Source organism: Mugil cephalus, chromosome 6 (genome assembly GCF_022458985.1).
Source record: "Mugil cephalus isolate CIBA_MC_2020 chromosome 6, CIBA_Mcephalus_1.1, whole genome shotgun sequence".
Taxonomy (NCBI): Eukaryota; Metazoa; Chordata; class Actinopteri; order Mugiliformes; family Mugilidae; genus Mugil; species Mugil cephalus.
In genome coordinates this window covers 10,480,262-10,507,106 of record NC_061775.1, presented here as the reverse complement: position 1 = coordinate 10,507,106, position 26,845 = coordinate 10,480,262, and the positions used below count along the sequence as shown (strand labels likewise).

General features: G+C 43.8%; 2 protein-coding genes across 7 annotated transcripts; both read left to right on the top strand.

Annotated features, from left to right (window-relative positions):
- Window positions 1–3,119: 3,119 nt before the first annotated feature.
- anapc4 (anaphase promoting complex subunit 4) lies at window positions 3,120–9,813 on the top strand. Its single transcript, XM_047586854.1, has 28 exons — window positions 3,120–3,397; window positions 3,840–3,961; window positions 4,039–4,144; window positions 4,247–4,379; window positions 4,469–4,543; window positions 4,633–4,659; window positions 4,760–4,804; window positions 4,922–5,006; window positions 5,274–5,381; window positions 5,463–5,633; window positions 5,901–5,965; window positions 6,152–6,194; window positions 6,342–6,418; window positions 6,502–6,602; window positions 6,807–6,858; window positions 6,939–6,994; window positions 7,094–7,140; window positions 7,223–7,279; window positions 7,372–7,428; window positions 7,527–7,620; window positions 7,776–7,873; window positions 7,992–8,053; window positions 8,142–8,180; window positions 8,270–8,371; window positions 8,462–8,539; window positions 8,632–8,799; window positions 9,116–9,239; window positions 9,448–9,813. The coding sequence occupies exons 2-28, from the start codon at window positions 3,854–3,856 to the stop codon at window positions 9,676–9,678; spliced, it is 2,409 nt and encodes an 802-aa protein (XP_047442810.1). The 5' UTR covers window positions 3,120–3,397; window positions 3,840–3,853; the 3' UTR covers window positions 9,679–9,813.
- Window positions 9,814–9,951: 138 nt separating this feature from the next.
- slain2 (SLAIN motif family, member 2) lies at window positions 9,952–25,453 on the top strand. 6 transcript variants are annotated; one of them, XM_047586856.1, is made up of 10 exons: window positions 9,952–10,783; window positions 12,995–13,137; window positions 18,461–18,628; window positions 18,710–18,883; window positions 18,972–19,331; window positions 19,424–19,579; window positions 20,628–20,711; window positions 23,038–23,076; window positions 23,491–23,698; window positions 23,811–25,453. In XM_047586856.1, the coding sequence occupies exons 1-10, from the start codon at window positions 10,299–10,301 to the stop codon at window positions 23,872–23,874; spliced, it is 1,881 nt and encodes a 626-aa protein (XP_047442812.1). In that variant the 5' UTR covers window positions 9,952–10,298; the 3' UTR covers window positions 23,875–25,453. The 6 variants fall into 6 exon arrangements, with proteins under 6 accessions (XP_047442812.1, XP_047442811.1, XP_047442815.1 ...); XM_047586855.1 differs by having other exon boundaries at window positions 20,625–20,711; XM_047586859.1 differs by lacking the exon at window positions 20,628–20,711.
- The last annotated feature ends 1,392 nt before the right edge of the window (window positions 25,454–26,845 follow it).

The following is a 26,845-nucleotide window of genomic DNA, read 5'->3' as shown; positions in this document are numbered from 1 at the left end:
ACTGAAACAGTATTTGTTAATTAAGCACAGTAAACACATGCTGCTCCAAATATTTAAAAGCACACACCCACATTATGATCCTATAAGCCTGTACAAGTGGGGTAGATGCAACTATCAGAGACGCTAGTTTGCTCTGGCGACACATGGATCTGTGTAATTAAGTAGTAGAGACGTCCTGCAGAGTTAGTCAGTCATTGGTGAAGTCCAGGTTTGTCTAGTTATGACATCTATCATGACTCCAGACTAACGACTAATCTGTTGCACCCACAGATACAATATCCGAAAACAGCCCTGAGAGGATTTTGCAAAAAGTGGTGTTGAGTTCAAGGTTCAACACCAAGTTGGCCAAGGTCAATGCTGCACACAATGCAGTCTGAGATACCTACACTTAATATTTACAATCTTGTTGAGTGTACCAGGGAAAGGTAAGGCCAACACAGTGAGTTATAAAGACACAGACAGTCGAGGACCATGCAGCCTCACTTGATCTATTTCTGGGCCACTATCACATTTTATGCTCCCAGAGCTATTCTGGTTCTTCATCAATCTACTGATTAGACTTAAGTGTCAGTGATAAGTATAAAAGGAATGTCCACTGTAATAACTGTCTAGTGTATGCTTACACACACACACTAATGAATAATCTTCAGTTCTCCTTGCTTGTCATCTTACCCCATTTAGCTTTGCCTCTGTGTAAAGTATTATTTAAAGATAACTGCATTATTTAGTGCTGACGTCTAAGTATAACCTACAGACAGTCTGTTTGGGGTCCATGTAAGTATAAGAATAGTAATGGAACATTTCCAGCGTCTCCGTATGTGCACACTACAACACAGCTCTTTCTATCACTGATTAGTTGTGCTAGTTTGCTCAGGTATCAGAGTCAGAATCAGAATTACTTTATTGATCCCAGGGGGAAATTACTTTTCGTTAGAGCAGCTCTAACACTTACAAAGTTTACTAGTGTTAAGAACAAAGAGCAATGTAGGCAACACGAATAAGTAAGAGAATGTAAAAAAATATATAAAAATATATAACAATATGTACAAGTAAGTGAACCTGTGTTACGAGTTGTTGCTCTCAGTGACATTGAATATGGGGCACTGCACAGCAGGAAAAATTATTATTAAGGTATGTAGTGTTTATAGTATTTACTGTTTCTCCAGTGATATTTCTGCATTTAATGGATGTGTTGTAACATAAAATGTTTTATATTATCTATTATGACAAGATACAGAAATAAGCAGTTTTGATTATTATGCCATCTGCTTTTTTTCTACATTTTAAGGCATTTCACACCTAAAGCTAAGCTTTTCTCTCAAGAATCATTATCATTATTATTATTTTTTTGTGTGTGTTAACGTTACCCAATATTATTAATTGAGTTTTTAAAATCTAAGTTTTAGGATCCAGACCATACAGTGTAAATACAGATATTTATACAGTCTGGACGCTGATAGAAGTGTGCCACAAAAACAGACATGTCTGGGGTTACGGCGCATTTGAATATAAACTGCCCAAAATGTTTTAACTCAAAAGTAATTCAACTCATATGACCTCCTGTTATTATAACAACCATGAGCAAGTTCATGCAACTTACATGTTTCTGGTCATCCTTCCGTGCAGTTGACCTGCATATATCACAGGTTGGAATGTATCCCTTCAAACTACAGTCCGTTAAAACAGCGCGGTGTTGGCGGCGGTGGGTGGACGGGCTGCGGTGGCTGGGGGGTGTGGGGGGTATGGGGGGCTGCTCTGGCCTGCACCGACTTGTGCTCGCTTGGTCGGTCTGGGGGTGTTGGTCATCGCTCGCCATCTGCGCTGGGGTGTGGCTTGCCCCGTGGCTACGGTGGTTCTCTGGTCCTGTCACCCATGCGCCCCACACTGGGGTGGAGGCTCTCGGGCGCTGGGGCTTCTGACCTGACTCTGGGCCCTAGTAATGGTCTCACTCATATTTAGGGAATGCCCACATGCATGTGTGTTGTCACCTGCCAGCCCGTGCTGGATCACATCAAAAAGAATTGATGAGTCTCGGCTATTAAGGGCTGGATTATTGTTTTCACTCTATCACTACGTGCCCTATGGCAGACTTCTCTCCTTCCATTGGGACACCCTTACCCCCCCTGGACTCTCTCATCTCTCCAGAGATGACTGTACTCAGTCATACTTGAGTGAGGTGACTTGGGAAGCACAGAACCCTGCACTCCACTAGTTCCTACTAGCACCACTTGTATCTCCTCCACTGTCCATCCTTCTACATCTTTTCTTTCCTTTGTTCCCCCCCTCTATCCACTGAGGTGTAGCACTGCCCTCCCTGCCACACAAGGTCACTACACTCAATAAAGATCAACAGGACAGTCCTCAGGGAGGGCTGGTGAGTAATAAAGCTTTCAGCTGCGAGAATATAACTGCATCAACCTCATATAATGTTGACACCCTGTGGTGTTCAACTATGCAGACAAATGCAGACAAAAAAAAAAAAACAAAAAAAAAACAGCGCTTTTTTGGGGTTTGTTTTGCCCCCAATGCTTGTACAGAAGGCACTACACATGATGGGTGCATCACTTCATCTGACTCCTCTTTTTTCCCCGCATGCCCTGTCTAGAAGAGGGTAAATCTGGACTCATCAGACCACAACACCTTCTTCCATTGCTCCAGAGTCCAATCTTCATGCTCCCTAGCAAACTGAAGCCTTTTTACCGGTTAGCCTCACTGATTAGTGGTTTTCTACAGAGCTGTTCAGTCCCAATCCCTTGAGTTTCCTTTGCATTGTATACGTGGAGATGTTTCCTCTGCTTGATGCATGCCAATGATTTGACCCCTCTCAAGCAGACTAACATGTTTTCCACGACACGCCAATGTGTCTTTCCACAAATTAGAAGCTACTCATTGCATCATTTGGGGTTAAATAACTTGTTGCCAGCTGAAAGCTAATCACTCATGCAGCAATTATCCAATAGGAGGCTCGTACCCATGTGTTTAGTTAAATCCAGGTGGCGACTTTTGGCCAGGCAGCGTATTCCTCCCTAATATTTCTAATGTGCGCCTTCCAGCTGCAGGTATTTGCGTTTCCCCCATTGACTGCAGGTTTCTCCATTTGAGCGAAAATGTCCCTTCGCGGTTCCCGTTGCTCAACATTCATTGGTCGAAAGGAAAATATGGCGGCGTTCGGTAGTGGCGAAAATAAGACTGGGAAAACTTAAATTAAAAACGTAAAACTTAAAAGGAGGTGACTGTGGCATGCAACAGCCATTGTTTCGTGGCTTGTAGTATCCTACACGGCGGAAGAAGATACGTATCCTCGAGGTTCACTTTGCATTCGCTCCGTCTGCTTGCTAACAAACCTGCTAGCTTAAGCCCATCTAGTTGAAAGGCCCTCATCTGTCAACTGTTACCGGTGAGTAAGGCGCCAGCTAATAAGCATTTGTCTTATTGTGACTATTCACTAAGATCACTCGGACTCACTGTACTGCCGGTAAACCATAAAGAAAGGGGGGGTTGATCATTGTTGCAGGTTTCATTTTGCCCACTTCATCCTCCATCACTCTTAACTCACTATTAACTCAAAGATATTTTGCTTCTAGACTTTTATTCTATTAACTCCAAATATTTAACCAGTGCATTGTAATTAATCAATAGCATCAACATTTTGTGTTTTTAGTGTGACTAGTCAATGATTAATTAAGAGACTCCTTGTTGCAAAATAAACCAAAGTAGAAATATTGAAAATAAAAGGGATCAACCAGCTCTACTGCAGCCTGGCCACAAGCGTCGCCTCAGCTCTATCGCCTGTGAGTTTGAGCATTGATTTAACATAACTTTATCCAAACCTTTCACAGATTGAGCCGACAGCATGCCTGCCTTCCGGCAGGTGGGAGAGAAGCAGCTCCCTAACCCTGTGCTGTGTATGGCATGGTCTCCTAAGAGGGATCTGATAGCTCTGGCCAACACAACTGGAGAGGTACGATGAAAACACCCGTCAACATGTTTTGATATGTTTTACGTTTTAGTAATTTTATGACGTCTGTCTGTCTGTAGTTGCTACTGCATCGTTTGGCTAGTTTCCAGCGTGTTTGGAGCCTACCACCCAGTGAATACACTGGGAAGGAGATCACTGCGCTTGCCTGGAGACCAGATGGCAAAAGTGAGGGACGACCGTGAACACCTTTGACAGTTTTAGTCATCTGCTCAATGAACTGATGAAAATATATTTATATAATGTATTTACTCACTCTCTGTTTCACAGTATTGGCCTTCAGCCTCAGAGACACCAAGCAGGTGGTCCTGTGTGGTGTTGAAAAAGCAGAAATCCTTCACGTGTTTCCGATGCAGAGTCCTGTAACTTGTATGCACTGGATGGAGGTGATGGAGGAGAGCAGGTACGCATGAAGCTCAGGAATAACATGAACGCTGGAGACATTGTGTAACTATCAAGATTAATGTCAACAACTTTCTTGATGTGCTTCAGCGCCCTCAGCTCCTTTTACAACTCAGAAGATGAATCCAAACTTTTTCTTCCCAAGCTGCCAACACTCCCTAAGAGGTAACAATACAACAACTCCTACATATCAGTGTAGAAGGACAAAGCTCTTTGGTTGATTAACATTTGGTCAAACTTTTGCATCTTCCCAGCTATAGCACAACTTCAAAGATTTTCAGGTGGGACAGTATTTTAAATACTACTCATCAATTATTTAATGTCTGCTTGCTTAGATTCCATTAAAAACTGATTGTTTTTAACTGCCTGTCTGTATTGCAGTGAGGAAAAGTCTGACGAGATACTGAATCTCCTAGGAGAAGTTAGGTAAATGACGCTTACTGTTTTAGCAACACACAGGAAAAACTATGAGACTTAGTAATGCATTGTGCTTTTTAAATTGGATGTGAAATGACTTCACCGTCCCCTTTTGTTTCCGCCCAGGCTGAACATACTTGTCCTTGGAGGAGACACCGGCTTTGTGGATCTTTATGCCTATGGGATGTACAAGATTGCCAGTCTAGGAGGGGTACGGCTTTTCTGTACATTCACAAGAGTTCATTTTTCATCTTCTGACTACCACAACTCAAGGTTACACTGACAAATTAACAGTTATACACTGACAGACACGGCAACAAACATACATGAAATGGTTTCATTAAACAACAGAACTCAACATGAATTAGACAGCACAATCTTTTAAACATGAGAAGCAAGTCATGAAAGTGATATAAAAAGTGCACAACAATGAACTCTGATTAAACTTACGTTATTTTAATTTAATGATGCTCTACAGGTTTCAGGAACGTGTAGCAGCCTGAGTCTCTCCAGTGATCTCAAATCTTTGTCCGTCATCACAAAACTCAGGTCTACTGACAACAACACAGAGATCTGCTACGTTCAGGTGAGCTGGAACGTTGGCTTTATTTTCCACTTCCTAACCTCTTCCCTGCGCTGACTTTTTTTTTATGATTATTTATTTTAGCTGGACACAGGGTTGTTGTCAGGCTGTCTGCCTGAAGTCACCAGGATGGCACGCAAGTTCACCCATATCTCCACGCTGCTGCAGTACCTACACCTCTCACTTACCTGTATGTGTGAAGCCTGGGAGGACATCCTCATGCAGATGGATCTTCGACTCACTAAGTTTGTTCAGGTTTGTAATAATAATAATAACAATACATTTTATTTAAGAAGCGCCTTTCAAGTCACCCAAAGACACTTTACAGAAAGGAACAGATGAATACAACAGTAGATAGACACAAAGAAACAGCGTTCAAACATCCAAATACAAGAAACATACAATAAACAACATTCAAGCAGTAACAGACAGACAATAGGCGTCATATTTTAGTGGTGCTTTGTTGTCCTAATGTCCAAAACAAGAGAGTGTCAACTCATGTCTGATTTTCTCTTTTTGCAGGAAAAAAACACAAGCACACAAGTTCAAGATGAGTTTCTGGAGCTTCTGCTGTGGGGACAATCTAGGTGGTGGCCACTGTGTGCATTTGCACATCATATTATTGCAATGTTTGTTGTGTCCTGTAGATGGTAGCAACACTTCTTGAGCTTATTCAACTCTTTAAACTGCATTTTTAGGATCTGGGTAGATATTGGCTTGTGACAAATCATGCAACATGTGTCACTTTCTTGACATTGGCTTTGTGTTTTCAGCCCTGAACTACAGGCTCTTCTCATGAACCAGCTGACAGTCAAGGTGAGAGTGAGAGGAGTTCAGATAAAATTTCCCTCTCAAGACTTTTTAGGAAAATGGCGTTTTAGTCCAGATGCATTTTGTGGTATATCCAACAACTGACTGCATATATATATTTACTTATATCTGAACATTACATTTCCATCATAGGGCCTGAAGAAGCTTGGTCAGTCCATTGAGTCTTCTTACTCCAGCATCCAGAAACTTGTGATCAGTCACCTGCAGAGGTATTTTGACTTATTCTTCTCATCATTGCTGTCTGCTACCAGAATGTGTCTCATTTAAATCTCCTTTCTTTTGCTGGTTCCAGTGGCTCCGAGGCTCTCTTATATCACCTCAGTGAGGTGAAAGGAATGTCGCTATGGAAGCAGAAGTTCGAGCCCCTCGGTTTGGACTCAGCAGCAATAGAAGGTACAATGGGGCCGCTGGGGCTCGGGTGTTAGAGCAGGTCGTATGGCAAAAACCAGTGTGAGTGGGTGAATGAAAACACTGTGAAGGCCAATAAAGTAGAGAAATATTGTATAAGTGAATAACATTTAGAATTTCAAACTGTGTACAATGAATGAAATCAGACTTATTTTCCATCTATAACCACATGTGTGTTTTGTGTTTTAGGTGCTATCACAGCTGTGGGCTCCTTTTCTCTAAAAGCCAATGAATTACTGCAGTAAGTTCATGAATAATGTTCACATTATTTCTGTGTTATTTGCTTGTTTTCCATGTTACTACTTTTGTTTTGTCATTTAGGGTGATTGACAAGAGTATGAAAAACTTTAAAGCCTTCTTTCGGTGGCTGTATGTAGGTAAGGATTCACATGACTTTGTTAGATTTTACTCGATTGATCCTGAAAGAGACGAGTTTTAATTACTGTTTCAATGTTCACACCCTTGTTTGCCCACAGCTATGCTAAGAATGTGCGAGGAGCATGTTCCACCAGAACTCAACAAAGTGAGTTTTATCATAGAAAGATTTATAATGTGTAGTATTTCAGATTTTCTTTACGATTTTAACATGACGTTTAATCTCTTAGATGACTCAGAAGGACATTGCCTTTGTCGCCGACTTCTTGTCTGAACATTTTAGTGAGGTAAGATTGGTATAATAGCATTAAAAAAAAAAAAAAAGAAGAATGTTGATAGGTTTTCACAAATTGAGTTTAATTGCTTTGTGGTTTAATAGAATGAGGAACTCTTTGATCGTAAAGGGAAGTACTTCAACGTAGAACGAGTTGGTCAGGTAAGTGTTTTTTTTTTCTGTGAGTGCTTTTTTTAATTGAACAGAAATAAGGTGTTGTAACATAGTGATGCGTTTGTATTTTAAATGTGCATGTGCAGTACCTGAAGGACGAGGATGAGGACCTTGTGTCCCCGCCCAACACTAAGGGAAACCAGTGGCTGAAGTTTTTACAGGAGAGCACTCACCTGAAAGGTCAACATATAAGTTCTTAATAATTGTATCACCTATTTGTGTGTTTTGGTAGAAATAAGGTATGTTTGGGGAGAGCTTAATTGTATTTGAGTTTTATGGTTTTAACTCAAAATACACAGCCATAACTAACTTAGATGTTTCATTGGTTTATTCAGAAAGCCCTCTGCTGTTTCCTTCATATCCCAAAAAGTCTTTGCACTTCGTCAAGAGGATGATGGAGAATGTGATTGAGCACTGTCTACAGAAACCTGCAGTACGTTTTGCATTTTGTCCATTTTCCTCTTTCTCGACATCACAATGAAGGATTTAGTAACAAGTGTCACCCCTGCCTCATTGTTAGACTTCATTATTTTCTGTTTATTTGTCTGCAGGAGGTGATTGGGAAATCAGTAAAGCAGGCTGTCTTTTTGCCCCTGTACACTGTGCCAGAGAGGTATGACCTCATGTGCCTGCTAATAAACTAAATTATTTAAAATACTTGCAAGTAATCTGATTCAAGTTGTTTTTATTTCTTCCTGTAGCTCAGAAAACGCTCCACGACTTTTTGAACTTCCATCTTTGTAAGTAAAAGAAATGTCGTAGAGTTTTCTATCTGTAATAACAAAGTCTCATTGATGTGTTCATAATATTTTCTGATATCATTCCACAGGTGGAATGACAAAAAGGCCAAAATGCATTATGTTTTGTTCTGCATGCCAGAGATTTCACCTTCCAAGCTCTACCTATTACGGAAAGGAACAGACCCAAACAGGTACACTTCTGTGATTGGATATGCGTGTGTTTCGTTGCATATTCTTTGTATTGTTTTGTGTTTGTAACTGAATCCGCTTTGCTTCTGCAGACATATCCCAAACAGTGTCATGTCGATTGACCTCAGCCACCACCTTGACAATGCAGACGATGACAACGCCACAGCACAGTGAGTAATGCTTAATTTGTTCCCTCGTCTCAAGGTGACACAAACGTAAAGCTGGTAAAGGCAGACCACAATATATTGTGTTTCTTTTTCAGGTCTCATTGTGTTTACAGCTGCCTGGATGCTCGTTTCTATGACGATGAAATGTTAACTGTGGTCTTGCAAGGATCAGAAGAACAGAACAGTAGGCGTGTCCTGGCTCAGATCCCTCTTGCTTCCAGCTTAAGCTGTGAGACTGAATTCAACTGGGAGCCGAACCAGAGGTCTGTTTTTTTTCCCATCATCATCATAATAATATTCCTAAAATAACTATAATGCTTTTTTTGACATTTAAAAACATAATTATTGGTCATCTGCACCCTAGTCTGCATGTCACTCCCCAGTTTCCCATCTGTCTTTATTGTCCCTATAAAATAAAGACAGAAAATAAATATTTTAAATGAAAATAATAGGATTTTACACCATAAAGGTGTAAATTTGTTTAAAAAAGCATCACAGTGTGGACGGTTTAGAACGTGCTGCCACGTCAGTAGAAATGAGACGTAACTTTAACATGGTGCATGACCCCTGTGTCGTCAGGTTGGACCAGCAGAGCAGTAGCATCCCGTGCCAAGGTCTGGTGTTGGGGAATCAGTGGCGAGAACTGGAAAACATGAAGGCTCAGTTCGTAGCTGTCAACGGAATCCGCAAAGTGGCCTGCGTGGTACGTTAGATTTTTACATAATAAGCTTTGTGTGTGTGTGGGTTTTAATCTAGGATATAATTTGTGAATGAATGCACAACGGTGTTTCTGTCATTACCGTGATCCGATGATGCATTTTCAGTCTCCCCACATTTCTTTGGCATGAGGACATGCTAGTGAATGACTCTGCTGGAATATTGACAATCGTGTACCTTTTCTTCCCTGGCAGCTGAGTGCCAATCTGAGACACATACGTGTCTTTGAGATGGACGTGGAAGATGAGGACGACGAGGGAGCTGACTCTCAAAACGCCAGTGCTGACCAGGATGTGTTGGACGCTACCATGGTCAGTCAGGGGCAGGAAGAGGAGACCAAAGGTGAAGCAGGAGAGCAAAGTGGAGACGCGTTTCGAAAAACCGAGGAGAATCTGCAGTCGGAGGAAGCCCTGGAACTGTCCTGAGACTGAGACACAGAAACAAGCTCACCACAACAGAAAACAGACTCAATTACTTCTTTGTTACAAAGGCTCATTCATCATTATGGAAAGAATACAGCGGTTGGTGTATGAAAATAAACATGTTTGTGCTAACACTTCGATAGTTGATTTTGTAGTTTTCTGTTTCCTGTGGAGAATCCATGTAATTAAATGAATAAATTAACAGTTAATTATCTCAAACTAGCATTGTTCTGGCTTTAACTGTTAATTAATGTAACTACAAGTGACTGTAGACATGGTGTCTCTGTCCTCATCCCCTTTGTAATCGCCGTGCGTGCACGCGGAAATAGGTGTTGGTTACGGGCTCGTTCCCGATACTGAACGCGGTGACGTACGTTATCCGCCGCCTGTTGGTCTTTCACAGTTGGTGACGAGTGTTATGAAAATGGCCTCGACCCTGCCCGTAGGAACGAACAGCCGGAGAAGATGACGATGTTGAGCTTTTTAAGTCGGCTGAACACCAAAGTGTCTTCTTTGAACACGTAGGTATTCGTGGAGTTAACGGAAACGGAGAGACTCTCGGCGAGGAAACGGCTAAAAATACCGCAGACCACCGCATATTTTCGCTGGGCTCGGGAGCCACCATGGAGGATATCAACTCTAATATCAACGCGGACTTGGAGGTGCGGAAGCTCCAGGACTTGGTGAAGAAACTCGAGCAGCAAAACGAACAGCTTCGGAGCAGGTCGACGATGTTGTCCTCGTCCGGGGCCATGTCAGGGAACCACAGACCCCTCAGCGCCGGCTACGACCCGTCGTCCCTGTCCGCGGGGATGGCAGCCGGTCTGGCCGGCTTCCCTGGGGTGGGGTTCGTCGGTACGGGGGGCTACGGTGGGCTGCTGGAGAACAACCGCTGCCTGAGCCCCCGGCTGTCCTACGACGGCATCAGCTTCAGGAGGGCGTATGAATGTGACGGGGCATCGGCCGCCACCTCCGTGTCGAGTATGAACTCACTTTATTCAGACACTACCGGGAGCTATAAAGACGAAGGGGAAACCACGATCCTAGATGAAGTGGAAATCTTAGATCTCGAAGATATGGACTGTCTACACGAAGACGAGGACAGCTGGTGAGTGGCAGGCTCGTCTTTGGAGCCGTACTTCCTTTACAGCCGTGTTTGAGTCTTCGGGCTTGTGTGACAGCTTTAATTGCCCGGCCGCAGCTGCTGTACACATTACGACAAACCCCTGGCATAGACGGTCTTCACTGTAGTTTGTATGAAACCTGGAGGAGCCTCATTGTGGATCACTGACTGCTTGGAAAGTCATAGTTGCAATGTCAAACCCCTCTCTGTACCTGTCTAACAATAGCAACCACGCTTTGCCATACCTAGTTAATGGTGTGTGCATTTATTTCAGATAGATCACTAGGCCCCCGAGGCTCTCAGCTGTCAGGACCCTGAAGCCTGAGATCATCTGTTGGACAGTTTCGGTGCTGTGATGTGGCAGATTGCTTGGCTTGTCAAGCCAGTGGTAGGGAGAGATCAGTACAGCAAAAAAAAAAAAAAATCCAAGTTGTTTTTCTGCCCAGCAGCCATGTGGGAGAGGTAGCCATGGTTATAGTCCTCCTCTGAATTCCCTTTAGCACAGTAGTTGGCACGCAGCTACAAGTGCTCTGCAGCACCCAGCGAGCGAGGGGGGAGATGTGAAATAGGACAGTCATCTTCTCACGCTGGAATAACAGCTATGACAGTGTCGTAAAACTCTTCGCAAGCGCTGCACGTTACAAGGAAAGAAACCGTGACTAATGTGCACTGTGGCCCGAGTGTGCTCACTTGGCATGATGTTGTTCTTCTCGTACCCTGCATTTCAGTTCCTCTACTTTTTCCGCAACCGTCTTCCTCAACCTTTCAGATTTTTAGTGTCGGATGACTTTACAAAGATGCACTTTACAAGCCTTGAAACTCCGACTGATGCCAGACATGTAGACGTAGCAGAACATCTGTTGTAATAGAAATGAACTAGTTATTTGGAAGGAAATCGTTACTGACTGAGCGCCCTCTCTTAGGTTATCTCAGGTCAAGAGTTTGTTTGATTGGCATCTAAGAAACGTTTGTGTGTAAGTGTGCTCAGTGGTCTCAGAAATAAGACAGAACAGAATAATGAGGACATATTCCTAATACAGAGACAGCTCTCTGATACTGGATGTAAACTCTGGAGTATGACATGTATGCTCTAAGGAGGATGCTAATCATTATCATCATCATTGTTCGAGTCACTCACTGTTGAAATGAGCAAACTCAGTCTTTCCAAACTCCACTGTTTGCTGCAGCGCAGCTGAGCCAGCGACGAGCTCTTGACATCAGTCCAGTTTCAAACATTGCTCACTCATGCCCAACTGAGCCACTCTCATTATGCCCGGGCAGTTTGTCTGCCCTCTGGATCAGATTGATATGTGGGATTACCCCTGCAGTGCCAGTTTCTGTCACAGACTCCTGTAATCCCACGAATTAGCATCAGAGTGGATTTAAAAAAACGCTGCGTGCCTCCTCTGCGCTGCTTTCTGCCTGCGAGTGGATGCTCGTCTCTCTCCCGTTACTGCGTGTGCAGGACACATGATGTCATTGCATCGAAGGTGGGAGTTCACGTGTGGAGATGTTGATTTGCCGTGCGCCGTGCAGCATGTGAATGATGGTCCGTGTGTTGATAAACACTGAAAATGTGTAATCCCTGTTCCAGGCCTGCGTTTCTCTGCGCTAGCTTTCCTTTGCCTGTAATGTGTTTCATCCTGAAAGGTTCCCTTTATGGCTGCAATGGTGCTGACAGCTTCTGCTGACTCAGATTTCTCTTCTACTCTCTCCTTCGTAAGGTGGATGGTAAACACACGTTTCAATGTAACTAAGAAGCACAAAGCAGTATCCAGGTTTGCTGTTTTGTAGCCTTATTTTACAACTTGATGGGCCCTTGTGACTGTTAAGAGTTTCTGACACGGTGAATCAATGCACCTGACTAAGCACTGAACTCAGTGACTTTTCCAAATAGTTTATACCGTCGTTTATTCTTAAAGTTTGCTGGTGCATTAGTTACGTAGTCCTACGTGTTTTTTTTACATAGCAAAAAAAAAATTTATGGCCAGTCAAATGCCTTCCTGCCTCTCCACATTATCCTCTCGTGTGCAGCCCTCTGTGATAACACCAGGCCCGTACTCTTGTTATCAGCCTCAGTCAAATTTCCTTCAGGAGCTGTCGATCCGCGTCGCGTACGAGGTGTGTGAGCTGTCACAGTCGGTCGCATTTAGAGGAGAAAGAATGACGTGTGCTGTTCATACGTTTTTCTTTCAGGTTGTACGAGGCGAAGCTGAACAGTCCCCTGCAAAAGACCTTGAGTCCTGTTGTGTGGTGTCGCCAAGCTCTGGATCACCCCAGTCCCGAGATGGAGTCTGCAAAGCGCTCCCTCATCCACAGGCTGGACCTCACTATGTCAGGTAAACGGAAACATACGTTATCTTGGCATTAGATGTCAGCTGTGAACGCACTCACCGTTTGTATGTTTTATCTGAATAAAAACCTTTCAATACACAGGTCAAAGCACATGTTAAAAGAACTATTGCTGTTTTTTTTTTAACATCTCAGGACGCTGCTCCCACCTGTGTCTTTTGTTAGGTCTTGAGTTGAGCAGAAGGAGTAGGGGTCATGTGACCTTTAAACCAACAGACTCTGATTGCACTGTGCAGATTTTATTTACACCTGCTGAAATCTGATCAGGATCTCATCACAGCCTCCAGCCAACATAGTCTGGTTTGCCTGATCATGTTCTGATTTCAGTGCGTGTTCACCACATTTCTGTTCACTCTAAATTGCCAAACACATTAAAACGTGTGTGTACCTGGAAGCACAGACATCAGCGTTTTCTCCGCACTGGGCCGAGCAGTTTGTCAGTCAATGTGTCAGTCTTTTAACTTTGACGTTAGCAGGATGAACGGTCGTTAAGGATCCTCGCATTTAAGGCAAACGTGGGGCTGCTAATCCTAGAAGCTAACAAGCTAGAGCTTGTTTATAAGGTAGAAAACTACAAAAGAAGCCACTGTGTGTTGCATACGCCTTTTTCTTTAACTCACAGCTACACACGAGTAATAACAACACAAGTGTGATTCATCATGCAGGATGTTCCCTCGTGTGGTTCAGTTTCTCTTATACCGTAGGGAAACAGCTGTACACATTAGCTTGTCTGCTGCATCATTACGTGGAAGATGGTGTTGTTTCATGAAGAGATAACATTGACACAGACAAACAGTTTGTGTGTTTATTGACATATTTATAAGCGATAGCATCGTGGTTAACTGAGTGTGCTTCAGATGACTGGCAGATATGCAAAACTATACATGTCAGTGATGTAAGGGTCCATTTGTGTGAAAGTGACAGGAGGTATGTGTGAGGAATAACAGGTAATTTATACTGCGCCATGGGGTATGAAAGATGTTAAGTATTTTCTGCCATGTGATTGCACCTGGCTGTTTACGGCATGTGCAGTATTTAGTTATTACTAATTACATCTGTGTCACACTGAAAGGCTTCATCTGTGTGTGGAACGACTCATCTCGTTGTTTACGGCACACCCTCATACATACGTGTTTTAACTATAACGTATCACCCAGGTTTACTTCATCTTGACGCTCAGTGCCTGTTTCCTAAGCCTCTGGCTTCCACTAATTATAGGTGGAGATGAGGACAGGCCTCAAATCCTCCCAGCTAAACCGAGAGGGGTCATTTCCATTTTGACAGAGGTATGTCCATGTGACAGTCAGATCATGTTGAGCAATAGGCGGCTGAAGGTTGTTCACTGGGGGTGCACGTCATCTTCTCTAGTCTGCTCCGTTGTGCAAGAATCGAACCCTGCACCTGGACACGCAGACGCCTCCTTCTCACACAGGCAGAGAGTCTAAAATAAAAACCCACGAGGCCGCTTTTGTGGATGATTTATTTCCCTCAGACGTTTCACGGAGCAGGAATGTTATATGGAATTTTAAGCGTTGTGTTTTGGGCTACGCTCTTAATAAATGTCATTAAAATCATGAATGTGCTATTGATGGGGGGATTGTTTATGCCGACCACTGTGGGCTGGACTACGCGAACAAAGCGTCCTGTCTCATTTAGCTGGTGACTAATGCTCCAACAAGCTAGTATCCACTGGAGTGGAGTTTAGGGAATTCTCCTTATTGGTGGTGATATCATCCCCGTAGGTGAGGAAGGAGGATAACGTCATCCTGCTTTGGCCTGAAAATACCCCTCTTGTCACTGATAGCGCCGACCCCCTTCACTCCAGTCCGCGGAAAGGACGACTCAAATTCTCCGCGGAGTCTTGTGATTCACGGCCCATCTGGTTGAAGCATTTCAACCGAATAAATCAAACACCGAGGTCAGGATTTTAATAAAAGTTTTTTTTTTGTGCAAACACTGAAATGATTTTCCTCTCCACACTGAGATTACTTGTTTGTGTGAGAGAGCCTCATTAGACACACCCACATGGCTGCCGGCTACTCACTTTCACACCCAGTCTCTATCGGGAGCAAGGAAGCCTTGTTGCCATGGCGTTGGTTTAGTTTGTGTCAGCAAACGGACTAAAGAGAAGCACTCATTGTGGCAGACTAATGTCAAAGCGAACACTTCTTTGAGCCCTTCAATTGTGATCCTCAAAAACTTTCTGTCGGTGTCATCAACACAGTCACATGGGGAATGTTTTAAACGTGATCGTATGTTGTGTGTGTGAATGGCGACCAAGCCTTTCTCATATGTGCACACCCTGTTAAAATCATATCCTCAGATGACGTGTCTCCGTTATGTAACAATTCAACAGGGAGGAGACTCCTGGGAGATAGCTCCTTCATTTGACTGCGCTAGTCAGACAACCCTTCTTTACTCATGTCAGACATTCCTGATAAGCAGTGAAACCCCTTTTGTTTATAGAGCTGAACTATTTCAACATTTTTTTTTTTCTCATAGCGCTGCTTTGACAGCTGTCCCGCGGTGTGGATTCGCTGCACATGTAAGACACAAGAGGCCACGGTCCCACTGACCTGCTGCTTTCTATTCATAAAGACTTTGGCTTTTCCAGCACCTTTTTACTGTGCAGTTAGTTTTCTTTCTTCTGCCAGTTTTTAGCCCTCCTCCCCGTTCTCTCATACAAAAGGTTGTCTCTTTGCTCTTCACTTGTGATATGCTTAAAGCTCTCCGCAGTCGCTTTAAACTCGTTCTTTCTTTTATTTAGTTTTTGTACCGAGTAGACCTGAATGGTAAGCTTTGTCTTTTATTTCCTACCTCAAACGTTTCAGCCCAGCGGGCCTTAAGAACTCTGCTATGTGCTTGTTCTTTTTTTTTTTTCTTTGCCTTTGGAAACTACCCTGATGTTTCCACAGACAAAGAAAAAGGCAGCTGAAAAGCCGGGATGGAAAGTCCTCTAGTTCATATCGCATTAAGTTGAACTGACACCAATCGCAGCGGGCAGGGACTGCGATTCTTCTCCCTTCTTCTGATTCCTCTTCCAGTTTCAGGACATGTGGATTTGAGGACGCTCTATTTTTGTTGGTCCCTGCGCTACAGATTCTTTTAGACGGGTCTCTGTCTCGTTCTACTGACAGTGAGCAGCTCGGGTGGCGGTGATAGGGCACCTAACCACCTCCAAATCCTCACACACCGAAACTCTAGATGGATATGTAGTTGAGACCAATTATAGACTAAAATGTGTCAAGATTTCATTTATAAAATCTGCCAGTCAGGCATAACATTATGACCACCTGACTAATATTGTGTAGGCCTCTTTTTTGCCTCCAAAACTGTTGTGACTCATCAGAAAATGGACATGAGTCTTCTGAGGGTGTCCTGTAACAGGATGTTGTTAGTGGGGGCCTTTGGGTCCTATTGGTTGACGGGAGGGGACTCTGTGGATCATCCCACAGATCAGTTTGGGATGTAGTGAATCTGCTGCCATCACAGAGTGTCACTGCTGTGGGGTGGTCTGGTCTGGTCTGGTCTAGGTGGGTGGTACATCTAAGTAACATCCACATGAATACCAGGTCCAAAGGTTTCCCAGCAGGACGCTGAATTGTCACAGGATGATCAGTGTTATTTACGTCTCCTGTCAGTGGTTCTAATGTTACCACTGATCGGTGTCCTCACAGGCAGATAATTCATGTTTGTACTGTAAACACTGACAAGAATGTGTCATTATGTGGAGCTGTCTGTGGGTCCTGTCTACATGCATATTATTTTTGGCACTTGTGTAGCTGAACGCTTCCTCTTAACAGTATCTGATATTCTAGTTGAGTCTCACTGTGTGAACCGCTCTAATCCATTCACCTAACTGTTCTTTTATCTTATTACCAACCGAGCAGCCATCAGTTAAATTTGGGCTGCGTTATTAACCTACATGTCGCAGTGTGGTTGACATTCCTCAGCAGCTGATCCGTGCGGATGGACATGATGGTGTTTTCTAAATAATGCAAGAGGACAGAGTGCAGAGCATGAGGACTATAGGGGGAAAGTGAAAGGAGGAGGAAAGAGGAGGTAGCTAATCTTAAAAGGCTGCTTTCCAGTTACCAGCGAGCTGTGTAAACACAGAGAGAGAGAGAAAGAAACAGAAGGAAGGATAAACAAGTGCACACTGAGACACTAACCATCCGGGCCGCCCTGAGTTTCCAGTGACCACAGCCTGGTGTTCAGAAACTGATCTTGTGATCGAGACCAGCGACTGGAGACTGGAGCCTTTGACTGCAGCTTCGCCGCGTCTCACAGAGAATTGCATTGTGCTGTGTGCGTATGGATTGAATGGCGCGCATTGTTAAGTGTTTCTTCCAGCTAATGAACTCTGCATCAGACCCACACTCAGCATACGGTGTAAAGAGACTCGAGCAGACTGCCGTCACAGTGCAGAGCTTTCATAAAGGTGCCAACTCTGAGCGGACACTGCTGGTATTTGTAGTCAAATATAAGGGAGGCCAAAAAGGCTTCGTCAGAGACGTTAAAGGGTTACATGTGAAATGAAGTGTTACAGACCGAACAATAAAAGTCACAATAAAAGTGACATTTCACCAGTGGCATTTTAAGCTGCCTTCTGTTAGCTGGTTATTCCTCCACTAATCAGTCATTAACACACATATTATTCCAGCGTGAGTAAAAGCCTTAAGAGGATTAGTTGAGAGATTTGTTTGTTTTCCTCTGTAAGTTGAATCATTATTTGTTACTGAATAGTAACAATTAACTAAGCTGCTGATCAGCGAATCACACTGAATGGAAAACAGCCTCACGTTTTTATCCTTTGTCAGTTTAAAGTCATTATTTCTACTAGGATACAATACGACGCTGCTCCGTGGACGAGTATAATAAATAACATAAGAACTGGTGGTGTTTTACTAATGTCTCAGTTTAGCCACAATAATTAATGTTGCTTTAGGATAAATAAACAATGGATTTGATTGTATTAAAAATTAAAACTAATGCAGTTTTTTTCCCACTGTTCTTCTTAACTGTATGAAACAGGTTTTAAAATAACCAGTTTGTATTTGTTCAGTGTGAAAACTTGGTTTAACCTTAGTCATTGTCTAACTGTCTGCATTGAGGTGTTGCTGTGGATCTAGATTATTTAACATATATATTTTTCTTGAAGTAGAGTGTCAACCTTTGGTTATGTGGAGAGCTCAGACTTTGCCCTCTTTGAAGACATAAAATTCTTTATTACCTCACCTGTACAGCGTGTGATCTTTACTGACTTGTTCGTGTGCATTAAAGTTGACTGGTGTTTTTCTGACTCTGCAGCCAACAAGCGCAGGAGCCTGTATGGAAGTCCCTACAACCAGCAGAGTTATGGAAGCCCCTACAGCACAAACGCAGCTAACAGCCCTTATAGCAGTGGCTTCAACTCCCCCTCCTCCACCCCCAGCAGAGTGCCCATCGTCAGACAACAGTTAATGCCCAGTAACGCAGGTACGAGTCTGTCAATAGTCCACTCGTCTGTTACTGAGAATCTGTTTGTCGTGCCACTAACATGAATGATTTCCTCACCAGCACACCAGCGAAACGTGGCAGCAGACAGGAATCCTCCGGCTGTGAGTCCGCAGTCGTCGGTGGACAGCGAGCTGAGCACCTCAGAAATGGATGAGGACTCAGTGGGCTCATCAACGACCTACAAACTCAACGACGTCACCGACGTCCAGATACTGGCACGCATGCAGGAAGAGAGTACGTACCCGGATCAGTCCTTCACTGGTCGTCACTTTCCTGACGCGAAACAGTTTTGTTTTTTTACAGTGTAAGTGTTTATCGACAGGTCTGAGGCAGGATTACGCCGCCACAGCATCCAGACGGAGTTCGGGTTCGTCCTGCCACTCGCTGCGGCGCAGCACCTTCAGCGACCAGGAGCTGGACGCGCACAGTCTGGAGGACGACGAGGAGGCGGTGCACCCGGCCTTCCACCTGCCCTCCAGCCGCTTCAGCCCCTCGCCTCGCCACTCTCCCCGCGCCTCCCCCAGAAATTCTCCCCGCTCGCGCTCCCCTGCCCGCTCCATCGACTACAGCCACAGCCACAGCCGCGGCTCGCCTCAGCCCATCATCAGCCGCCTGCAGCAGCCCCGCCACTCTCTGCAGGGCCACGGGCACGACATGCAGACCAACGTGGTGAAGAACGAAGGTAAGCGACGACGTGCGCGCAAACGGCGGGACCGTTTATAGGTGTTTAAGCCATTACGTGTCTACAACCAGTTATTTCATTCTGTGCTGCAGAAAAGCTGCGTCGTAGTCTTCCCAACCTCACGCGCTCCTCGGCGGCGGCGGCGGCGGCGGCGCAGGCGCAAGAGCCCGTCAAGAACAGCCGCAGCTGCGAGTCCAACCTGCAAGTGCCAAACGGCGGCTCTCCCCGACACCAGAGCCAGTCTGCTAGTGAGTATCGTGACAGACACGCACACAGGCGGCATCTTTTCAGCGTATATATACCGACTGCGCTCAAACCCTAAAATGTTGTGAATGTCTTTATGCTGTCAAAGTCATTACTGAAACCACTGGCTGACATTATTAATATTTGTTTTGCTCTCTAAGTTCAGCAACACGTCAGGCTGTGTCATCTCATGTTAGTCATTGCGTGAGTGGGAGTCTTGCTGCACCTACAGTGTAGGGACTGAACTGCTTCATAGTGACATGGCTTCGGTGTTTTGGGGGATCCTCTTTGTCTTTGATCACTTTCAGTTGCAATATCTTTTATTCACACGCACCTTTCCTGGTACTGTCTTGGCGTAACTTTCACTTCAAACAGTCGGACTGGAGGGTAGAAGCATGAATCCAGAGCCGCTCATGGTATCTGTGACAAACTGTTTTCCATTTGGTTTTAAGTTCTCATTAAGCTTAGAGTTAAGACTATCCCTTTGATGTAATCCTGTAATTGGAGATAAAGGTTATAATGTTGTCCTTAATCCAGGAAGAGTAGAAGGGTCAAAGTGCAGGTCTCAGTTGGTCAGATGAGCCGTGGCTGCCTTTATCCTGTCTTATCCAGGGCAGAGTGTCCACGTGGCTTTTACACACTAAAGCACAGATTCGGTTCTAGTTTGTGCAGTTTGCACTAGTGACAGAGGGATTTATGTTTCCTTATCTGAGCTTTGGCTGCACTGGGCATGTGAGACACCTCCATTACTGCCTCTGTCACTGACTCTCTCCTCTATAAAGCATGTGTAACCCAAACCAGCCTCCTTTTCTCTCTCTGCGCTGAGCCTGGTTGAATGATCTGTTCATCCTGACAGTGGCACTGACACTTTGGCAGCTTGGTGTGACTTCACTTAAAAGAAGCTGCCTTTCAGATGTTTTCCTGCAGTGCCCCCTAGTGGCCTCAAACTGCACCTCGGGCTCAAGTGGCCTTCGCAGCCTCGAGGCTTCCTCTTTTCTCCTTTAATGTTGGAGAGTTGGACTCCCATGCTGACATGTCCCTGTTTTCCAGCAGCAGCTCACGTCCCGAGATACTCAACCCCTTCTCGCTCCTCCCCGAAACCCAAACAGCACCTCCAAAGCCCAGCTGCCCTGAGAGGTAACAGCCTGCTCTTAAACCTCCTGGAGGCTGTGGGATCGATCTCACTCGCAGACATATGCACCATTTATGATACACTCCAGTAAGCTGCCAGCGTACTGACTAAATGATGAACTAGCTGTGTGTGCGGAGCTGAGATGGATGTGAGGAAAGTGCATTAAGTCACTTGTTGCCAGCTTCTCTTCTTTCTCAGTGAGGAACCCGTAAGTGCAGCCTCTGTTTCTGATGCTTTCTTTGAGAGAAAAAGGAAAGAAGTAGGTGCAGCACCGTGTTGATGTTGGCAGAGTTGAACAAGATCTTATAATAACCCCCACAGGTACACGACCGTTCAGAAACACTGTTGTGTTCAACTGTTTCTGAAAACAAATCCATCATAGACTCAGTAATGTGCTTCCCATCACTGTCCCTGAAATCTACGCTACATCAAATTAAATGTCATTCATCTTTGCATCACTGAAGCCGTTGTTACCTTAGATCCAGGTATAGTTTTCTTTGTCTTTAATGTTTTCCTAACATTAACTGCACATGATGTTCTAAAGTATGTTCAGCAGTGTCTTGGTTACAGTCAGTGTTATGTTTTATTGTTTAGTTGCGTTATTTCATGATTATGAGTAGAAACTCCCTTTGTAAATGTTTGGTTAGCATGTGACACAGCAATCTGATAATATTGTCTACGTTACCCACAATGCAACACAGCCACCCTCAGTTCAGGTGTTTGGTTGTGTTTTTGTCATTAGTGGATGATGTAGATCAAGTGGAAATAAGGAGGGCACTGCTTTCTAACTACACACACACACACTGAGTCAATGTGAGGCAATTGTATCAAGCAGCTCCTTTCAGAGACTCAAAAGGCTTTTTCTAACCTTTCCATTCACACAGATCAGCCGTAACATTATGACCAACTGCTTAATATTGTGTACGTCTCCCTTTTTGTTGCCAAAATAGTTCATCTTTTGAGGCATGGACTCCACTAATCCAAAAGGCGTTTAAAAAAAAAAAAGCTTGTAGAGTTTCTTTAAGATGTTTTGCTGCTCATTCAAGTAGCTCCTTCAGTTCTAAGAGACTGGTGGGAAGTTGAGGTTTAAACAAGAAACTCTGTGGGTAAAGCTCATCAGAAATCTGCTTGATTTGTTTCTGTAAGAACCAGAAACTGGTGCCACTAATTGCCATTAACAGCATTATACTTACTTGTTGTTAAAGCGGTTGTGTGTCAAAACCCTTTCCCTGTGTCTTTTGGACATTAAATTCCTTTTGAATTACCACGACCTGGATGACTGAGAACCTTCATAGACGATGTGCTGTAATATCTGGCACCAAGAGGTTAGCAGCAGATCTGTAAGTTGCTTGGTGGGGCCTCCATGAATCAGATCTTTGTCCTAGAGTTGTGTGATTGGACTGGATCGCAGCCCTTCCTGAATAGTTTGTCCTCTACCACCAGAGAGTACTACTTCCTTTAAAGTGTGTACATGGTCTGTAACAACTCTAAGGTAGTTGGTACGTGTCAAAGTAATATCCACATGAATGGTAGGACCCATGGTCTTCCAGCAGAACATAACCCAAAGCGTCAACATGATGATATCACGTGTTCCCCAGGTAAGTGACATGTAAGCAGGCGTCAGCATAGACGTGTTAACTGCTCTGCCCCATACAAGACAAACTTAGATGCACTATATTTCCCGACACTTTTTTATCAGAACCAGCATGAACTGTTTCAGCATGTTGAGTGACAGTAGCTCGTCTGTTAGATTGGACCCCACTGATCAGACTTGTACATCAATGAGCCTTGGCCATTCATGATCTTGGTACTGGTGAAATGTTCCTTCCTTGCATCATTTTTGATAGATACTGACCTCTGCAGACCAGGGACACTACACAAGAGCTGCAGTTTTAGAGATTCTCTCAGCAGTCGTTCAGCCATTACAATTTCCCCCGTTTAAAAACTGCTCGAATCCTTCCACTTGTCCATTTTTCTTGCTTTTTAACATCAACAGTGAGGACGAAATGTTCACTTCCTGCCTAATGTATCCCATCCACCGACAGGTGCCATGATAAGTGACTGGTCATAATATTATGGCTGATTGTTGTGACCACATTCACTGTCCGACGCATTAACTCAAGAGGTCACTGACCATTTCAGGCGTGTTGGTGGTAAAGTAAAATTTAAATCATGAGTAGTATTAATGCTCCTCTTAGTCAAGAGCCTTTTAAGTTTAAGAAAACAAAGAGACAAAAGGAGACACGACATTACACCTCCTTGTCAGCAGCTCCCTCCCTCCCTCCCTGCTCTGAATTAAGGCCTGTCTCTGTTGTCTTCGTCTTTGTCTAGTCCCACTCTCCTGTTGCTTTGGAGAAGAAAGTGATTTCAGTGAGTATTCACTGAGGGCTTCCACCTTTTTAAATATTGTGATTGTGGTTCCACTCTGTGTGGATGTGTTGATGTTGTGCTGCTGGTTTTCACCTCATTCTATCAACGCATCAAGAAGAACCATGGTAGTAACTGTGCTAGTTAACCTCCTCACTCCTTTTATTTCTGTTTTTGACATGATTTAAACTCTTCATTTGTGAGTGTGGAATGGATGTAGTTAGCAGAGAGGCACACGTAGTGTATGTAATAGATTTTTACACACAGGCATCATCTTTCTATCTCCCTCACACCATTGTGCTCTTGGTCATTACTTCATCTTTAAACTAATAGACTCAACCCCGTGTACAAGTGTGTCAAAACGTTGTGACATGACCCAGTTATATCTGACTGTGTTCCTGCTCTGCCTGTCTTCAGTCCCTTCTCCCAGCAAGCTGCGAACCCCCGCCACCCCTTCCCCGCTGGCCTTGAGGCAGCCGGTAAAGGCCACATCCACCCCCAATTCTGCCAACTCCACCCCCACCCGCTCCCTGGCTCCCCCACGTAGCGGCCTGCCTCGACCCAGTGCTAGTGCGGGAGGAGGCATCCCTCTGCCCCGCAGTAAACTGGCCCAGCCCGTGCGCAGGTATGTGCCGCCGCAGCTGACCCCATCAGCGACCTCGTCTTGAACTGCTGTAGCTGAATAACTCATCACTTAAACACCAATAAATTATTATTATTTGTTTTTTTTTCCTCAGATCTCTTCCTGCTCCTCGGAGCTACAGTGGAACAGGTGACAACTGGAGAGAAGGTTGTTACTGAAGCGGGCCAGCAGGGGGCTCTGCAGTCACACTATCGACACAAGGAGGCAGACATGACAACATGGCACTTTATCTACTACCTAGATAACTTTTACAGTCGAGAGAGAGAGAGTGACTAGGGCTCTAATAAATATCTACAATTCACAATATTAAAAAAAAAAAAAAAAAAGGAGAGGACAGCGTCCACCTGGCGTCCACCTCCTCCCATCGTGCTCCTCTGTGGGGTCTGGCTCTGGAGGGATCAGGCATGCAGTGCAGACAACCAGGTAAATGCCAAAGAAACCAGCCCGACTCCAGCTCCGACAGCAGAGGACACATCACCTGCCTTGGTTCGGCTGCGATCATCTGTCAGACTGTCCATATCTCTACATGCCCGGCTTCCTTTTCCTCCCCCTCCTCCCTCCTCCTCCTTCCCCCTCTGTTCCTCCTTCACCTCCCTCAGGTTGAAATGTTTCCACACATTTCTCTCTTTATGCTCTGTGTTTAACAGATGTTGGTGGGCGATCTCTATGACGATGCTGTGCAGGTGAACTGTGCCGTAATGTTAGAGAATTGTTGATGTCTTGCAACAGTGAAAGCACCTGTGTGTGGGTATAACATTTAAGAATCGTTCCTCTTGTAAAATCAGCCAGAATGTATGCACAAGTTTGTTTTGGAAATTATTTATTCAAATTATTTAAGATGTGTATGTCCAAACATCCATATCAGTATTTTGTTTTTAAAATTTCAGTTCTTTTAAGAAAAAAAAAAATGTACATTTTGAACCTCAACTTCAAGCTAACTCTCCAAAGCCTTTATTTTTTTTTTCTTTTAAAGTGTCAGATCAAGACGTGTGAGACACCCAGTTGATTAGCGACACCTCGGCCAAAGCCTCAGTTTGACCCGTACCACGGTTTGCCAAGATGACTTTTAAAAAAAAAGCCTGAACTATTGTGTATCTTTTACCCATTCAGCCAATGAAACCAAGAAAAGTTTGATGTGCTTCATTAATTCCCCCTTCACAGATCTGTCGGTGTGTAACGTTCATGCGATGAAAGCATCCTGTCTCGAACAAGGAGACAAGTTAAATACGTTTTGACTGGATTTTACCTCTTGTGCTATGCGAATGAATCAAAAGGCATGCCAGTGTTAGGGAAGGTGTTCTGGTAATTGGTGTGGTGGGTGTTCTTAAAACTAGTGCCTATAATTTAGAGTTTCACTTGGGTTTGAGCATCATGTTTTGTTTGTATCATTTTGTGCCAACTTTGCCAATATTGTTTGCATCTCTGCTCATTTGATTTGCTTGCCTTCGTTTGTCTTTCTAATGGAATCAACACATTTATAATTGCTTTAAAAGTGTTTATAATGCGCCTTCATATTTATAACTAATTAGTCATTATGTAAATGAAACTATTTATTAAAGAGAGAGGTGCCTCTGTCAAAGCTCAGTTTCGGTGGGAAGCTAAGGACGAATGTTGCAAAAAGACATACCACACCTTTTGTGTGAACGTTTTTGTTATTGAACTTTTTTTTATATCCACAAACATGACATTCAGTTTCCCTGTGTAAAGCCACATTTCAAATAAAAGCTGAAAACGTGGTGTTTTTGTGCTTTTTTTACTTTTTTTTTTTAACAGATCACAACCAACTACTGATTTAAGAACAAAATACTATGGCTACAGTAAAAACCATCAGTACAAATGAAAATCAAACCCGGCTTCTGCTCCTGGACTCGCTTGATTTGGGTCCGATCCCAGTGGTGGACGCTACTTACAGATGTTCCTATTTAAAGCCCACCTCCCCACCCGTCCACCAGAACTGAAGAAACTACTTGGAAGAGTGACGACACAAGTTAAAGAAACTCAACAAGTCCAGCTGCTTTTGTTTCAATTTGAGAACCTTCACAGACCCATCAGTAAAAATAATGTAAGAGCAAAGTGAATGTAAGCTTTTAGCTCCAACAGAGTACTATTCATTACTAATCAGATGGAGTTGGGGAGGAGAACATGACAGATGGAAAGATGAGAGTGGCACTGATTTGGGGCTGATTGTCTCAGAGGATGTGGGCAAGAGTACAGATTTTGAAACTGAAAACACGTCACAATGTGAGAAAGAGGGATTGAAACAGAATCTGTTAACAGATCTTCCTCTTTCAGGTTTCACATGACCTTCAGTTGTTTCTGCATATTTGTTGTACCTCTAACCAAAACCCGGAGCCTGGTGACACTGCCCACACATGACTGAGCAACGAGCTGTTGGTGAAAGAGACGTAGGAGAAGGAGGAGAAAGGCTTCCATTAGAGCGGTCATTCAAGATTGCTGATAGGCGAACCAGGGCGATAGTCGGGGGACACCCTGGACAGGCTGCCAGTCTATCGCAGTCTAACACAGAGACAAACAACCATCCACACCCAGTTTAGAATCACCAATCAACCTAATGAGCACGTCTTTGTAGGTGGGAGGGAAATGAGGTATCTGGAGAAAACCCACGCAGACACAGGGAGAACATGCAAACTCCACCCAGAAAGGCCCAAGCTGGACTCGAATCCGGACCGTCTCACCGCCCCACAGAGAGGAATATAATATATCTAATTATTTTGTTGTCACAGTAAGCTTTCCAATAAATGACAAGGTTATAATGTAACTTGGTGTAACTTTAAAGGTGAAAGCTGAAATAATGAACTTTCCAGAACAAATTCAAAGAGAGATGCTTCACCAAACCTCCTTAAATCTGAACCATGCTTTGTCTTTTTTGTTTTTTTATTCAAACAGGTTAAAACAAACAATCGAAACAAAATAAAGTTTAGGCAAAAAACAATTTGGAAAGACAACAACATAATTCCATTTTCGAAATGCTGTAGGATGAAGTTAATAAAAACGTATCTAGTTCTAATCCATTTTTCTTTGTTTTTATAGTTTATCAATCATATTATGTAACAAAAAAAAGAAGAACAGATAGCATATCAGCCAAATGAGGCTCATTCGTCAAGAATT